Source organism: Meriones unguiculatus, chromosome 3 (assembly GCF_030254825.1).
Source record: "Meriones unguiculatus strain TT.TT164.6M chromosome 3, Bangor_MerUng_6.1, whole genome shotgun sequence".
NCBI lineage: Eukaryota > Metazoa > Chordata > Mammalia > Rodentia > Muridae > Meriones > Meriones unguiculatus.
In genome coordinates this window covers 52,796,168-52,812,507 of record NC_083351.1, presented here as the reverse complement: position 1 = coordinate 52,812,507, position 16,340 = coordinate 52,796,168, and the positions used below count along the sequence as shown (strand labels likewise).

General features: G+C 42.6%; 1 protein-coding gene across 1 annotated transcript in view; it reads right to left on the bottom strand.

The window, feature by feature from the left end:
• Positions 1–1,203: 1,203 nt before the first annotated feature.
• Positions 1,204–16,340, bottom strand: part of Cpvl (carboxypeptidase vitellogenic like) — a 101,831-nt gene continuing 86,694 nt past the window's right edge. The window contains exon 12 of the mRNA XM_021648244.2: positions 1,204–2,324. Coding sequence (XP_021503919.1) covers positions 2,214–2,324 — 111 coding nt within the window. The 3' untranslated portion in view covers positions 1,204–2,213. The remainder of the gene's footprint in view (positions 2,325–16,340) is intronic.

Genomic DNA, 16,340 nt, shown 5'->3' with positions numbered 1-16,340 from the left:
ACAACAAATACAGCAATAAAATGGTTTCTAATGACAACCTACTATACTCATAAATCAGTGATTTGCTCACCCATCATCAGAGAAGCCTCCTCCTGAAACAAATGGGAACAAATATACAAGTTTATAGCTGGACACTGTCAAAAGAGAGAGAGACCTTGTAACACAGAGCTCTAAATAGGGTGTCTCTATCAAATCTGCTCCCACTTCACCCTCAGGCTCAGGGAAACCTGCAGAAGAAGACACAGAAAGTGTAAGAGCCAGAGGGGATGGAGAACACCAAGAAAACAAAACTAGCCCTTCTGAGTCAACATGATCATCGTACATTTGAACTCACAGAGACCGAGGCAGCGTGCACTGGACCTGCATGATCTACCCTGGATAGGATCCTAGACCTGAAGGGAGCAGTGGGCACATTCCTCCATCTCTAATCCAGAAGCTGTGTTTAACCGACAGCCACTTGCAAATGAAAATTTAGTTTCCCCCAAGGGAGTCTCACTGGGGAAACAAGCTGCTCTTAAGGGCAGGCTGCGTGCCCAGTAGCAGATGGCCAAGAGAAAATAAACTCAAGGGTATATTTGGAGGTTTTTTGTCTCATAATGTTGTGTAAAGGATTTCCTTTTTAAAAAAAAAATCTTAATTTTCATTTTTATTTTATCTCTCCATATTTTTCTTCTCTTTCTTTACTGCACAAGTCCTTTGTGTATATATTATGGAGTCCAGTTTAGTGTTTTTCTGGGCTTTATGAGTGTGCAAACAAATGGGTCTCTTCATCTATCTCTGTTTCCTGTCTCTTTTCTTGTGCTCTTTTCCTTCTGTTTGTTTTATCCTATTCTAACGTTTTAATTTTTTTATCACATTGTCTTATTTTTATATCACTTTATTGTTATCCCTTAGAAGCTTGTTTGTGTTCTCGTAAGAGAAAGAAAAGGGTGGATCCAGATTGGAGGGGAGGTTGGAAAGAGTAGAAGGAGAGGAAACTGTAATCAAAATAGATTATGCAAGACAAAAATCAATTTTCAGTAAAAGAAAAAATTAATTCTCCAGTGAGCCAAATCATATCTGAGTTATACATGCCAAAAACTGAAATGTGCTGGACAATTTCAGAGATGTGTGTGTTAAAAGAAAAATATGCCTTGATGTGCTAATTTAGTCAGAAGAGTGCTAATGAATTAATATTCCCAAATATCTATATTTTGGTGCCAGATTAGCTCAAATTTTAATTTCAACAATGACGTAAAATTATTTAATTACAGGAAGCAGAGAATTTAAAACTCAGATTTAAAATGACTCATCTGATGTGACTTACAGACTGTCTGCTGAACGTGTACAACTCAATCAAACCAACAAACTCCAAAAAGAAAAGGAAGAATTGAGTTTGCTCTCAGCATCAGCTCCTTGGCTTCCTGGGAGTTAGGTTCCCGTTTCTTAGAATTACCAGATACTTTCTATGTTGAGACTTCATGTGTTGAAAAATCCCTTCCTGAGACTGTTATGCCTCCAAACTCCCCTTTGGGATGAATTGTTCAGCTGTTTTTCCAGGAATATGCACCAGCATCATCAGAGGCTGCTGCAGTATGAGCCTTTAGGCTCATGTTGTGAACAGTTATTTCTTGGGCGGTGGAATTGTTTCTGGAGGCTGTGGAATGTGGGATGTGGGGCCCAGCCACGAGGACTCAGAGATGACCTCTGAAGGTACAAACCAGCCCAGCTTTATCCTCACTCTGCTTCCTGGCACTATATGAACGGCCTCTCTGCCCACTCCTGCATCTTTCCTGCTGAGATGGGCTGAAGACACCAGTCAAAGTTAATCTTCCCTCTCTTCGTTATTTCTGCCAAGAATCTTGGTCAGAGCAACAGTAGAGAGTCACCAGTACAGGTGTGTCATGAGAGGTAAGCTTTTATTGTTTACAGAACCAGATGATGTCATCAGTCTATTGATTTATTGCACTTTCTGTCCTGGAGGGGATTAGATGTTCCATCAGTGCCTCAGAACCCGTTCTTTCCATCCCCTCAATCTAGACATGCGTTTCTCATTCAGGCATGATAATGAACCATAACCTCCACTCAATAGGTCATTGTGTTTGAGGGAAACGTTCATTGATAAGAAATACCTTGAAAACATAAAAAGATACATTTCTTATTTACGTGACATCTTCAGTTTTTTTTTTTTTAAATTTTGTGATTAAAAATCCTAAGTGTTTCAGGAAAGTAGTTTATGAATTATAAGGTTCCCATCCTCTGTCAAAGATGAAACGATTGATCAGATCAAAAGATCTCAGCGGTTGGTCATAGGGCAAAATGTGTCCTCCACCTCGGACAATTACCTTGGAGAGCAAAGACAACAGAACACAGAGAAAGAAATATTATCAGTATATGGGAAGTATAAACTCAGATTAAACACTATTTTAAAATATATATATGAAATTCAGAATGGGTTTGCTAAGCACCTCAATGGTAGATGCCTTGCCTAGCAGGCATAAATCCCTGAGTTCTGCCCCCCCCCCCCCAGACAGCAAACAGAAATAAATACAGAACACTGTGTTCCAGAAGCCTTGGTGTTGCCATGCCCTCCCAGTGATAACAGTTACCTTAGGGCTCAGGAAGCTTTGTCGGCTACAGTTCTTAGATTTTTATACCAATTTGCATAGTTTTATAAATGACTTCCCTTCCTCACTTTGAGGTGGCTTTCTGCCTCTGAGTCCCTAATTGAGAGCGGGTGCTGTATTCAAAATTTTGCCTAGGTAGGACCTGAAGGTAGAACAGTTTACCCACCTAGGTCAGACTGCATCTAAACAGAGCCTACTGTGCCTTTTAATTAGCTAGAGGAGTTTGCCCTCACTGGTTCTCCCCACTCAGTTTTTAACAGTAATAAAGGGGATATTTTGATAATAAGTAATTAACTAAAATAACAAACAGAAATCCTTGATGCCTAGAATAAAGATTATTTTAAGCACTCATAGAACTAGAACATTCTTATTTTTCTGATATCATATTAAAGAAATTTCAAATACATAGCATATTTTTTAAGAAGAGTCCTGAGTTCATATCTAGTTTCTTCCTCACATTAATATCTGATATCTCTGTTTTCTCCCATGCCTGATTCCATCTGCCTGCCTATCCATCCAGTAATCCAGCTTATCTTTTGACACACTTCAAATTAAAATAGGGAGTCCTCCCAAACTTCTCAGCATAAGATCATTGATTATCCCAGAGTCCAGAGTATGTTTGGACACACTAACTCTGGGTTCTTACCCTACTCCTCCTTAAAAGGAGGATGTGTGTTTACTTCTGCCCCCATTCATAGCTAGGGATAAAACTGTCAGGATTTTAGGGGGCCCTGAAGATGACAAAGAAAAAGAAGGACGGATTTCTAAAGAAACATCTGAAATCCTCTCACTTCATTTGAACTCAACTTAAAAACCCCTCATTTTGGAGTATATAGAGCTATTGCATTCTTAGGTTTTATAAGTTAGCTGATGTTACCATGGATGTAGCCTAAGATAACTACTAAGGCTATTTTATAGCCAATTGGAGGCCATTATTGCTGAAACCCTGACTGTTTGCTGGTGCCCGAGTCATCTGATAGAATGAAAAGCTTAGCATCTCTGACTTCATAGCATGTCTATCTTTGAGTCAGACCGTGTCCAGCTCTGCCTCTAGAAATCCTGAGCATTTAAGAAATGTTTGTTTCAAGTCTGTTCAGTATATGTATGGGGTAACTTGCTTGTGGCCCATTGGCACAGGTAGGTATTTCTTCTCCTGCTTTCCCAATGGCACATGCACCATTGCTTGACTGTACAACCGGGAGAGAAATACTTCCTCTTCGAGTTGGTCCGAGTTGTGTAAGGACTTACTAGGATGCGCATATGGACCTACTTAGCACAGATGCCTGAATATACAATAAATGTTAGTCGTGTGGAGGTCTTGGGTTCACTCCCCAGGGTCACAAAATAAACATTTATTTGTTGCTAACATTATTTGTCAAGTAATAATCTGCATCACAACTCTAGAACTGCTGCTGAGAGACGGTACAATAGTTAAGTGGGCAAGTTAAGTGGGTGGTTCTGAAGGATGGAGAGAGGATTCTAGCACAGACATTCCGGAGAGTGAAAGGGAGGACACTGATCCCTTTTTCTGACCACTCTGTGTGTTCCTGCTCAGACAGAGAGACACATAAACACATACAAATAAAGAAGTAAACTGATTTTTTAAAGCTTCTAGAGTCAAAACATTTGCTTTAACTTGCTTACCCTAGAATATTCAGTGTTCTTACAGCCATATCAGCACTCTTGGCCTAAGGAAGTCATATAAAGAATGGTTTCCATGCTTGGATGTGCATAAGAATATTTGGGTTTTCCCATTCTGAGGATCCACGGAGTGTCTACAGAACATGCATCTCTAGCAATTCTAAAGTGTGGCTGGCACTGTCCATCCGAGGACTACTGCTGTCCAGAACTTTCTCTGCTCTGCAGCAAAGCAGGGCAATACAAGTACAATGTCCAATTCCTCATGGGCACCTGTTCTCACATTTGCTCATACATCCTTGAGCCTGAACATCTTCCACACCACTGATCAGTCAGTGGTGGGGACCACGGGAGTTGGCGCACTTTGTTTCCTCGGTGATGTACCTCCACTTGGTCCACTTGTGAGCTACCACATGTGATGAGCCAGTGTCGTGGGACCCAGCATCCTGAACCCTGGAAAGGAAAGCCTCTACAGGCACAAGATTGTTTCACAGGGCTCCAAGCTCCCAAGCTGCTCTGCATACAGTTTTTCCAATGTCAACCTAAAAACTGAATTCACGGGTGCTTAGAAATAACTCATTGTTTTTCTTTTCTTTTCATTTTTATGGCTAAGTCTCACCACTCACAAATCAAGGATGCAAGCTACTCAGCGGCTCTCAGAGGTGTGTGACAAAATATGATGGGGTTGTGATTACATATGCAAATGTGACAAGATTAATCTCCAGGCTCCCCAGACAGAAACAGCCTCACTCTCAAAAAGATGTCTTTTGGGGAGCTCATGTGTTCCAGATGTTCTAGTGGGTCATAAGTGCGCCATGAATTTTAAAAAGGTAACACAAACAATTAAACCATCACTCTAACTTAGTTTTTTTTTGCAAATGATTCAACTCTCCGTGGAGCTAGAGATGTGGACCTGGCGGAGAGTCTTTCCGGTTAGGGCTTATTCAGCTACCAGAACACAGGAAGTTCACAATGGGCTTGTGGTGTAGACATGTCAGGGCAGACTTTTCAGGGGTCTTTGGGGAAAAGATTCCTAGACTGAGAAGGTTGGGCGGGCAGGGGAGCAGGGACACATTGCAGTAGAATCTTCTGCGGGTGCTGGAAACAACATGCATTCACAACTTCTGTATGCAGCCCTGCTCACTAAGGAGTTGAACTAAGGCAAACATGCCTGCCAGTATGTGCAGTGATGAGCAGAGTAGATGTTTGGGGCTTCATTTTTAATTGCGGCAAAATACACTTAACATAAAATTCTATCTTTAATCATTGTAATGTGTGAAATATGACACATTTAGTGTGTCCTCTGTCATCACTAGGTGGTTGTCGATTATTTTCACTGTCCCAAAGGAAACCACAGCTGATACCCTGGCTGCCTAGGCCTCATTCCTCCACAGTCTCTGGAAACCTAGTCACCTAGCTCCCTGATCTACAGCCTAGAGGGTTGTAAGGAGGGAATGCTATGCTCAGATTCCCACTTACTTAATGTCTGATGAGGAGGCTTCGGAAGGGAATGGTACCAGGGTAAACAGTGGCGAGCCGTCAACTTAGACCAAAGATGTCACAGGTTCATAGAAGAGAGTAGGAACAGGAGGGAGGTGGGGGTATCAGAGCCAGAACAGAACCAATGAATCAGTGACTGATCGGATATAAAGGCCAAGTGACACTCGTCCCCCATCACTGCCTCCACCTCAGGCTTCTGACTTGAGAAGATTGCCAGTGATGATACTGCTATTCAGGACACTGAGAAAGGGAGCCATGGGAGATACAAGAAGTAGGATGGCTTTGAGAAGCCCGGTGTCCACCACAAACTGTTGCGCAAGAGACACAGTGTTCATTAACCTTTCCAATTTAAACCTAAGTTAATTTGCTAGTGTCATTACACACCTTATCTATGAATCTTGGTTTCTAGCTGTCAGATAGTAACTACAGGTCAACCTGAGATAAATATACACCAGGAAAAGCTACTTGGAAAATAAAAAGTAACTGAGAACAGTAGTCAGAAGCAAGCCACGGATCATCAGCAGACACCTCTGACTCCAAATGAGGCAAGGAGTGTCAAGAAAACCAGAGCACATATCAAGGCAGGGCTGCTTCAGCAGCACACAAGAGGACCCATCCTTGGGGTTTCCCATTGTACACCAGCAGACTAGTAATGACTATTGAACAGGAGGGGAAAAGAGGCTTCTAGGTACCTCAGTGACTCCAAATGTAGTCATCACAGTATTGTGTGTTCCTGGAGAAATCCACACAGAGCTCTGGTGTGGGTTGTGTCAGTTATGGGTATAAGACAAAAGACCTGATGGTCTTAGTGGTGTGAGGAAGAGCAAAACAAACAAACAAACAAACAAACAAAATGAAAAAAAAAGAACCCTCCAAAGAAAAGAAAATAGAGGCTTGGCACTGGGAAACAGCAGACTTTCTATTAGACCTACGAGTGTCTGCAGAGAGAAGAAGAGCTAGAGATGGGAAAGCTTCAGCAGCCAGCAGCCAGCTCCACTGATATCCTCTCACCACTGAACTAAATAAAGTCTTAACATCCTCTTCTAGCCTTCATAGGTGGCATGCTCACACAAGATTCCCATTTAAACATGCAGGCAAACACTTCCATATAATACATACAATGCATACGTATGCATACATGTGTCTGTATACACATCAATAAAGATAGATCTTAATAAAAAGATTTATGCCCACTGCTAACTGAAACTGAGAACTTCACAGGTGATATTATAGTAGATTAGACATAGTAGAAGGAAATTACATTAGAAACAGAAGTTCATGTCTGTAGGTTAGTCAACCACATCCAGACAGAAGCACGATCAATAGCAGCATAGCATATACAGAACAGACAAGAAAGACCAAGAGACTCCAAAGCATCGGATCATTCTTGGCTGGACTTTGAGAATGAAACCTAAAGGACGGGGCATAGAAATACTTAGAGATGTTGATTAATAATAATTGTCCAGACTTGATTAAAAAGCTACCTGTTCTCGGTTTTGGGAAGCTCAACAACCCTCAACAGGATAAATACAAAGAAAATGACATCTAAGCACACAACACTATAGCGCTGAAGCTTGTAGTGAGAATTTTTGGTTTCTTTAAAAACACAGAAATGTTAGAAGAATATGTATTTTTTTTGTTTGTTTTTGTTTTTATTCCAAGCCTCAGATTGTCCACAGCAGCTTTTTTTTTTATCCCAAGTGTGGGATATGGGGGTGCATATTGTCCACAGCAGCTGACTATGGTTTGCCTCGCACTCTATCAGGGGTGTGATTTTGCCTGCTGCAGAGAGTTTCTGCAAGTGAGTAACATTCGGGATTCTGGTGACTCTTGAGAAGGTCCCAAGAAGGACTGTGGTGCTGCTGCCGCTCCAGTTGCTGCTGGGGGTTGCTACTGCTGCAGTTTTGTTGCGATTTGTTAAGTGGTCAGGCTCAAATCGAGGAGAAGAAGAAATTGAATATCCTGATGGTGAAAATCAAACTTGCCCTAATCAGCAGGAAGTAGTTTAAGGATAACAATGCCTCCTTCTCCCTCCCCCTCCCCCTCACCCCTTTTTCTCTCTGACCTCATAAGAGTGGAAGAGAGTAAGGAACCCACAAAGTAGCAAGCTGGCTACAGAAACTGAAGACAGGATGGGGTCGAGAGTTGGCTCAGGGATCAAGATTGCTTACTGTTCCTGCAGAGGACGGATGTTTGGTTCCCAGTACCTGCACCGCAATTCACAACTAGTTCCGGGAGAGCTGAGTCCCTCTGCTGACATCCTTAGGCACACACATGATACATATATATAGACTCAGGCACACACGCACACATAAAATAAAAACAAAATACATTTTAAAAAGGAGAACATTTTTGCAGAAAAAGAACTGAGGAAAGTTAATTATAGAACTGGATGATAATTAAAAAGCATTTTGCTTGCTTTTTCATTTCAAACTTCTGAAAGAATTGCTAACCTAATACCTCTCCACACACAGGGACCTCACTGAAACATTTTCAAGGAAATAAGAAACCAAAACAAACAAACAAACAAACAAACAACAACAACAACAAAAAAAAAAACTTTTGCCAACAGAAAATGAAAGATTGTTCATCAACCAGAAAAAAAAGTTCCTAAAAGGATCACAAAAATAATGAATATTAATAATAATGGCAAACCACTCACACAAAGGTGGTATAAATTGTGTGAAAATAGTTAAAGGTATCCTTGTGTCCTTGGAAAGTGGTAAATACACCAATTCAAGTACATTTCTTAAGTTAGGATGTCTTTGCTATAATTCTTCTGTAAATATGAGTGAATGGATAATAAAAGCATATGTATCAGCAAATTATAGTGGGGGCATAATGACTCTGAAGTAATAGGTGGAATAAAAGGATGCAGATAGAATATGGAAGAGTCATCTCATGTGAGATGAAAAAAACAAAGTTCCCACCGTTAAACTAGATAAAAACTTAGAATCAAGGAACAAATTCCTTTCCCGATGTCCCAGATGATCAGCTGAGGGTTGAAAGCCCTGTGAGTGTGTTTCTTAAACCTTATCACCCCATGTCAGCAATGTGCCATGAGTGCGCTTAACAGTCACTTAAGTTTTTATTTCTCCCGTTATCATATGCAGCCCTGTTCGCTCTATCACGGTTGTGACGAGGATTAAAGCCAGCACTGCTTTCTCACTGGACACTGTGTCAGCTGAAACCTAAAGGGACAGAGCAGTGTGGAAGGACGTTCAGGGCATCAACGAGGAGTTTGGCACATCTGGGTTTGAGCCCAGCTTGGGATATCCTTGGTGCCTTACTGGCCTCTGTTTTCTTACCTATAGAATGGAGATAAGACTTAAAGTCATCCGATGACCCACTTTTCTCAGGATTGAGGGACTTAGTGAGGATCTAGAACCTTAGTGCTAATGTAAAAATAATGTCAGCTACCTGGGATGGCTGGACACTCTACGAAAATAAGGAACTCGATGGTGTCTTTGGAGGTTCCTGTCTCACACTATCACGTAAGGGCTTTTTCTCTCCTTTTTCTTGAATTTTACCTCATCTCCATTTTATTTACATGTTGTTTTATTCTTTAATTTTATACTACAGGTTCTCTGTGTGTGTATTATACCTTCCAGTTTAGCGTTTTCACGGAATTACTTAGTGCAAACGGATAAGTCTCTGTTTCTTGTGCCTTTCCTTGGGTTCTTGTTCTTTTTGTTTTGTCCAATTCTGATGTGTTAGTCTTTATTTTATCTTATAGTTTATTATATTACATTTGATTTGATTATTGTCCCTTAGAATTCTGTTGATTTTCTAATAAGATACAGAAAAGAATAGATCTGGATGGGAGTGAAGGCAAGAAGGAACTGGGAGGAGTAAAGGAAGGAGATATCACAATCAGGATGTAATATGTGAGGAAAAAAAATCAATTTTCAATAAAAGAAAATAAATTGTTTTATTTTGTAGCCCTGGCTGTCCTAGACTGTTTCTGTTTTGTTTTTGTAGACCAGGCTGTCCCTGAACTCAGAGAGACTCTGCCCTTTGAGTGCTGGGATTAAAAGCATATGCCGCCAGCACCTAGCTGGAAAAAATTAAAAAAAAAAAACAACAAAAAACAAAACATGAAACAATGAAACAAAACTCAAAGAGACAATGCTTGTATAAACAATACCCGGTCTGTCTACAAAGAAACATCACTTTGACTCCATTTGCTGATACAGAAAAATTGTAAGCACTTGACTGGCCACAGCATTATGGTCTGAGGTTTTTTTTTTTTTTTTTTTGGTCAAATGGTCATTTTTCCTTCAATTACTAGTAGGAGAGCAGTAAATATCACATCACTTACACTCTTATTTAGAAAAGAAGAATTACGATTTACTTATGAGGAGTGAAAATATCAATCTTCAAAGTCATTTTGATTCCCATGTTAGGGATCCCTCTTGCCCTCGGGAGCAATCCGAATAAAAGCAGCTTGCTTGATCGTAAGGTCGACTCTCCACCAGCACGCTCAGCGTAACTGCCTGCGTGAGTTTACCCTTCCCCTTGCCACAGCCATCACCCATCCCGTTCCTCCTCTGCATCTGATCTCCCCTTCTCCCCACAGGCAGTGCCAACCCCCTTCGTTGCTGTGCACACAAATGACAAGCAGGCAAGTCCTTACTTGCCTTAGAATGCACTCCTCAGTTGGCCGTTGTGAATCCAGTGTTTGTATCTGATATCCGCAGGAGGATAGAAAGCACAATTCAGCTCATTATTTATCCCTATCCAGTATCTATCTGACTTCAGGATCTACGTTTGTTTCTTTGGCGTGAGGGTTGGGGTAGCGAGGGCAGAGGCTGAGAGATCGTGCGCTGTGCCAGTGGGGACGGCTCACAGCGTACCGCGTATCGAGCACCATGAACCAGCCAACCCACCCAGGCTTTACTTCCTGCAAAAACCACGATGGGGTGTTTCTCCCAGGGCTGTGCTGCGCCTTTCCTACCAAATCAGAAGAGCCGACTGGATAGTTCATCGCTCAGCTCTGGACTTATCATAAGGTCGGTGACATGAAATTAGTGGAGGTGGAGGCAACACTGGAGAGCCTGGCAAGCGGTGCAAAGCAAGGCCTTTGATATACCCTCAGACAATGGTTGGCTCACACTTTTGTTTTTCCCAGACAAACAGGGAACATTTTGGCATGCTGCTTCTTTTTCAAAGTAAACTCAAGTGCTGTGGTTTGGATAGGAAGTGATCCCTAAACACTCACGTGTTGAAGGTTTGGTCCTGGGCCCTCGGCACTACTGGAAGATAGATGATAGAGCCTTTAAGACAGTGGTTCTCAGCCTGCTGGTCCCTACGCCATTGGAGAACCTCTAGTTACAAACTATTTACATTACAGTTCATTATTTTAACTGTGTTTAAGGATCTCCGCATTAGGACGGTTGAGAACCGCTACTCTAGGGATCTCAGTGGAAGGAAAGGACGCTGGATATTATTGAACTCTGGCCTCTTCCTGTCCTTTTGCTTCCTGATCACCATGAGGTGAGCAGCTTTGCCTCATCATACACTCTTGCTGTAATGACCCTGTTCCAGGACCACTGAGAGTGTGAATAAAATGACCTTTGCTTCTTTGAGTGGGTTTTGTCACGGTGATGGAAGGATACCACCATGCTAAGAAAATATTCATTGAAACATAAGTTTTATGGCCCCAAACTTCTCTGAAACCTTGCCTCTGGAAATCAGATGGGCTAGATTTCAAATATTTGCAGAAAGAGGAGAAGCCCTGTTACCCGCTTGCCTGCCTGCCCATACCTGCCCCATGCATCCCGGTGTTACTGACAAAAGGAGCTTCAAGGCTCCCCATCACATCCTGGCTGCTTGCATCTACAACAGAGTCCTCAGCATGTTCCAAAGCTGGGCTGTTTAGGAGAACTTTAGATCAGATGGGGTATCTGAATTTAACTGTATTATTAAACCACAGTCTACTTGGATCCCAGAATCCACAACCGGTCCTGGGTCCCAGGGATTTGTGGTAGAGTGTGCCAAACATCAGAATATTTCCAACGACATGTCCTGAAATAAAACATTTGATTGCTGAGCCCAAAAGCCAGACCAAGGAGGAGTAGTTCCTTGGTCCAGCTAACAGTTATGACAGTCACCTCCCTTTCCTCTCTGCAACATTGGTTTGTTTTTCTCACTCTGTTTGGCGTTCCCACAGTGATTTTGTGACTGTTGGTTATGCTTTGACTCCAAACAACAAAAAGTTACTGTTTATAAAGCAAACCCAATTCTTTTCTTGGTTCCTGAAATTCTATTAATTTTTAAAACCCGTTCTCCATGGGTAGACAATTCTTTAAATGCTGGACCTCTTAGTATTTATTCACTTCCCATTTAATGAAGTGGTTCTCTTTCAAATTTCAATAGATTATTAAAAACCACTCAACAGATAAGAGAAAATTACGCATTGTTGCCTAGCTGTAATACATCAAGAAACAAGCCTGGTAGCCAATATATATTTTAAATCATACAATAAATTAGCTCCCAGAGTATTAACCAAGTGCAATTCGGACAGCTTAATTTAGAAGCATTCTTTTTTTTTCTTTTTATGCTAAGCAGTCCTCACTAATGAAATAGAACCATGTGGGCTAGGAAGCTGCTGGCAGATACACAGAGTCAAATTGGGAGTGGTTATTGTTTACTGCTTCCTTTGTTTTCAGGAAGCGAGCTGTGTGGATTTATTTTTTAAGCCAAGGAAACCAAACAAAAAGCAAGAACCCAGCCTTTGAAAAGAGAGGATGCTGTCCTCAGCAGCAGGATAATGAAGCCTGCAAGTTCTTTCATAACTCTGTGTTCCAGGATAGGGAACACAGAAGGGAAAGTCTGTGGCTGAAATAAACAGCGCAGCCCATAGTGGGAAGAGGACTGTTCTGAACTAGCCAGTATCTAGTCTAGTCTATTGCCTAGAGGACACCCTGCCCTATTTGAGTGTGGAAAAGCCATCGCTCTCTATTAAAATGCACACATATGTAGGAGAGGAGGGGTGAGGGAGGGAGAAAGGAGGGAGAGAGGAGATGATAGGTCTAAGGATCAAACTGAAGCAGTTTGATCTGAATCTTCTGAACATCCACTCAGTGCCAGGAACTGTGGTAAGGGGTGTGCAAACAGCTGAGACACATTATTTCAGCCTCAAGTGGCTTGGCATCCACCAGAAGCTGGCGATCGTGGTACCTGGTTTAGCACATGCAATAGGGGATGTACCTAATCAGAGAAAGAGCTACACTGAGGGACAGAATCAAGGAGAGCTTCCTGGAGGGAGCACAGGAATTGAGCTTTGACAGGCAAAGGAGAATATTTCAGTCGCCAAAGTGGCAAGTGGCTCATCAGGCAGTCGTGGGAACCTTGTGGAGCTTGTTTGCACCTGAGGGGAGTGACATGGTATCTTGCTTTTTTACATCTCAGGGTTCTAACTGGAAATCGGGGAGAGCAGAATTGAGGTCTGAGCACATCTTTATTAAGCCAAGTAGAGTTTCCACTTCAGCCAAGGGAGTGAAGTTAAAGGCTTTAAGCAAGGAGAAGACATGACCAGACTCATAGTTTGGAAAAGTACTGAGACAAGGGTCAGCTGATGAGTTTTGATGAGCTAAGGAGCTCCTTGGAAAAAGAAAGAATTAAACAATAGCGACTTAAAATACAAACCCAGAATGCTCTTGAATGGCTTCATTTAGAACACTGCCACAAAGCAACAGTTCCACTTGGGAATTTTCAGTGTGGGAAAGCCCTCATGTTGTTGTTGTTGTGTGTGGTTTTTTTTAAAGCTCCCCTAAACACTGCGCTGTTTTTATTGCTTTGTATGAATGCAGCTCTGTAAGTGGTTCTCTGTGGTTTCTATGACGAGCATTAGAGAATGAGTCAAATCAGGCCAATGAGCAGGAGACTAAGAAGCAGGCGTGAAAGATGCCATCTGAGGGCTGGGTGTGTGTGTGTTGGGGGCGGGGGAAAGGCTGGCAGTGGTGGCCCTCCTAAATTTTCTGGTAAGACATATGGCAATGCAGAATCACAGCAGAGCAAACCAGCTGAATCCTGTCTCCTCCTTGTCTGGACTGACAGGTGATGGAAATGAGAAGGATTCTCAGAGAGAAAGAATCAGGTTCTCTCTCTCCTGGTGCCCAAGGCTGGGCTGTAGCTGCAAGGCACAGCTGAAACCCGGGATTCGACTAGCTGCTTCTTCTTACAGAGCAACTGGCTTGGGGAAATGAGTCGAAAGGGTGCTGAAGGAATAAGTTTCTGGTTTTTTGTTTTGTTTGTTTGTTTTGTTTTGTTTTCTTGAAGTCAACTTCAGCAGGAGATATGTAGAAATAAACAAACACTTATTATACAACTAAGGCATGCCACAGTCAGTGCAATTAATGGCGACCAGAAAAGTAGACAGCAGAAGGCAAGAGCAAGAGGAAACTAACTACGAATAATACAGGGAAGATGTGAAGGCCTCCTCCACCTAACAAGCCCAGGTAAGTGAAAGACAACCCAGTGTTCAATAACCTGACCTTTCAGATGCCAAGGACACAGTCCATGTGGAAGACAAATGGTATCCAGTCATGTTAACAAAGGCACAGCCTTGGGGGCAAGAATGTTCGCAGTGAGGCCATTTGCAGGTGCAAAGCTTCGGGAGGAGCCTAAGGGTCCACCGGCAATAGATGGGTAAACAATGCAATCAGATTATGTGGTGAAAATGAACCGCAAAACTGAGCACTCCAACATGGGTGACCCTCCCCAGTGTAGGCTGGCACAATTATGTTACCATAAAGTACACACTGATTAGTTCCTTTATGTGGAATTAAGCATGGAAAAGAAAAAAAAAACGTATGCAGAAAAATATTATATACAAATGTTTATTAACACAAACAAGCAAAGGAAGAGAATGATGAAGATCAAAACACAAGACATTTCCTTCCACAGGTAGGAGGAGGTGGGTCAGGGAAGGCCAAGATACAGGGACTCTGGATTTCTTAAACTGGCTGGCAAGGATAATGTCGTTCACGCTCATCTGTCTTACCTTCCACAAGCATTATTACTACTGAGCATGCATTAAATATTTGATTTTAAAAGAGGGAAAAAAATACCTGCCTATTGATTCTGGCACACTCACAGGGATCTACAGAGATTTAATGCTTTCCTCATCTCCCAACATAGGGATGATGAGGTCCAGCCCCCTCCCTCAACACAGTAGGTGGGAAGGACACACAAAGGCCGACTAAAACAAAGGCCGAAGCTGGAAGTCCCCTTGCACAGCAGCTTCAGGAAGGCAGAGCTGCCAGAACCTAAACCTTGGGACTATGGCTGCTGTGTAAAAAAATAAATATTAGGAACAAAAAAAAAATACTGAGATCTCCACCCTGGACATCCCAGGCCCAGGAAGCCTGCTTTTTTGTTTTGAGGATCGCCTGCTGCTTGCTGACCCTAAGCTCCTCCATCTCCCTTCTTTGTTTCCATACGTTAGAAATTCGGTACAACTGAAAAGAAATTAAAAGGCTGGGTGCTCTTCACGTATTGTCAGCAGGGATGACACAGATCATTGGTGAACCAGGGAGGGACTCAATGCTTTGGAAATAATTCAGTACTGGAGCCAGGCATGGTGAATTCAATAATTCACCAAGCACGGTGGTGCACATCTGTATTCCTACCACTGGAGAGGGAGAAGGGATGTAAGTCTGAGACCAGTGTGGGCTACACGTAGGGAGTCCCTATCTCCAAACAGAGGGAAAGAAAGAAAATAGCTTCCTCAGTTTAGGCACTTTTATCAATAGAGCACCTCATAGAAAAATGAACGGCAACTTTTATCAATAGAGCACCTCATAGAAAAATGAACGGCAAACACCACCTCAGCCCTCCTCGTTTCTCATTTCAACTGCCACGGTTCCCCTGGTCACAGCGAAATAACTGGACACACAGCCCGGGGTCAATCTGACAAACATTGCTGAAGTAATTTAATCACTTGAACTTTTAACACATAGTATCAGTGAGCAGCCCCATGAGCTTGGGGAGGGGGTAGAGGGAAAGGACGGAGCTGGGGGAGGGGAGGACACTTCCTGCCTTGTGAAAACAGATTAATGCTGGGAGGCCCTTATACCGACAAGAGAGGCAAATGCCACATGTTCACCTGGCATGGAGCAGAGTGCCGAGTGATCAGTGAGCATCCTCTCAGCTATCACAATGCCAAGTCTTCCTGCGAAGTTTTCCTTTTCTGTTTCAACTCAATATTGAGTGTACACTGAATAATTAAGGGGGGAGAAACAGACCAGAGATGAACACCTGCCAGCCAGTTTGAGAACTCTAATGTGTCACAGGTGAGGGCCCGCTTGGAGGGCTAAATAACTCGCCTGAAGTCACACTGCTAGGGAGTAGAGCAAGGGCCTAACCAGGCATAGCATGGTTTGGCTAGGCGCTGTCAAGAGGTTCAAGCATTGAAGGCTTTGTCCCTGGTTGATGGCTCAGACGGCTGGGGAAGCATTGGATCCCTGGGACTGGGTCTAAACAGAAGTTAACCTACTGAGGAGTTTGAGTCTGATGGCACTACCAAGAGTATGGGTTGAGTTGGAAGAAGCAGGTCCCTGGGTGCGTGCCCCTGAAGGCTGTATCTTGAGC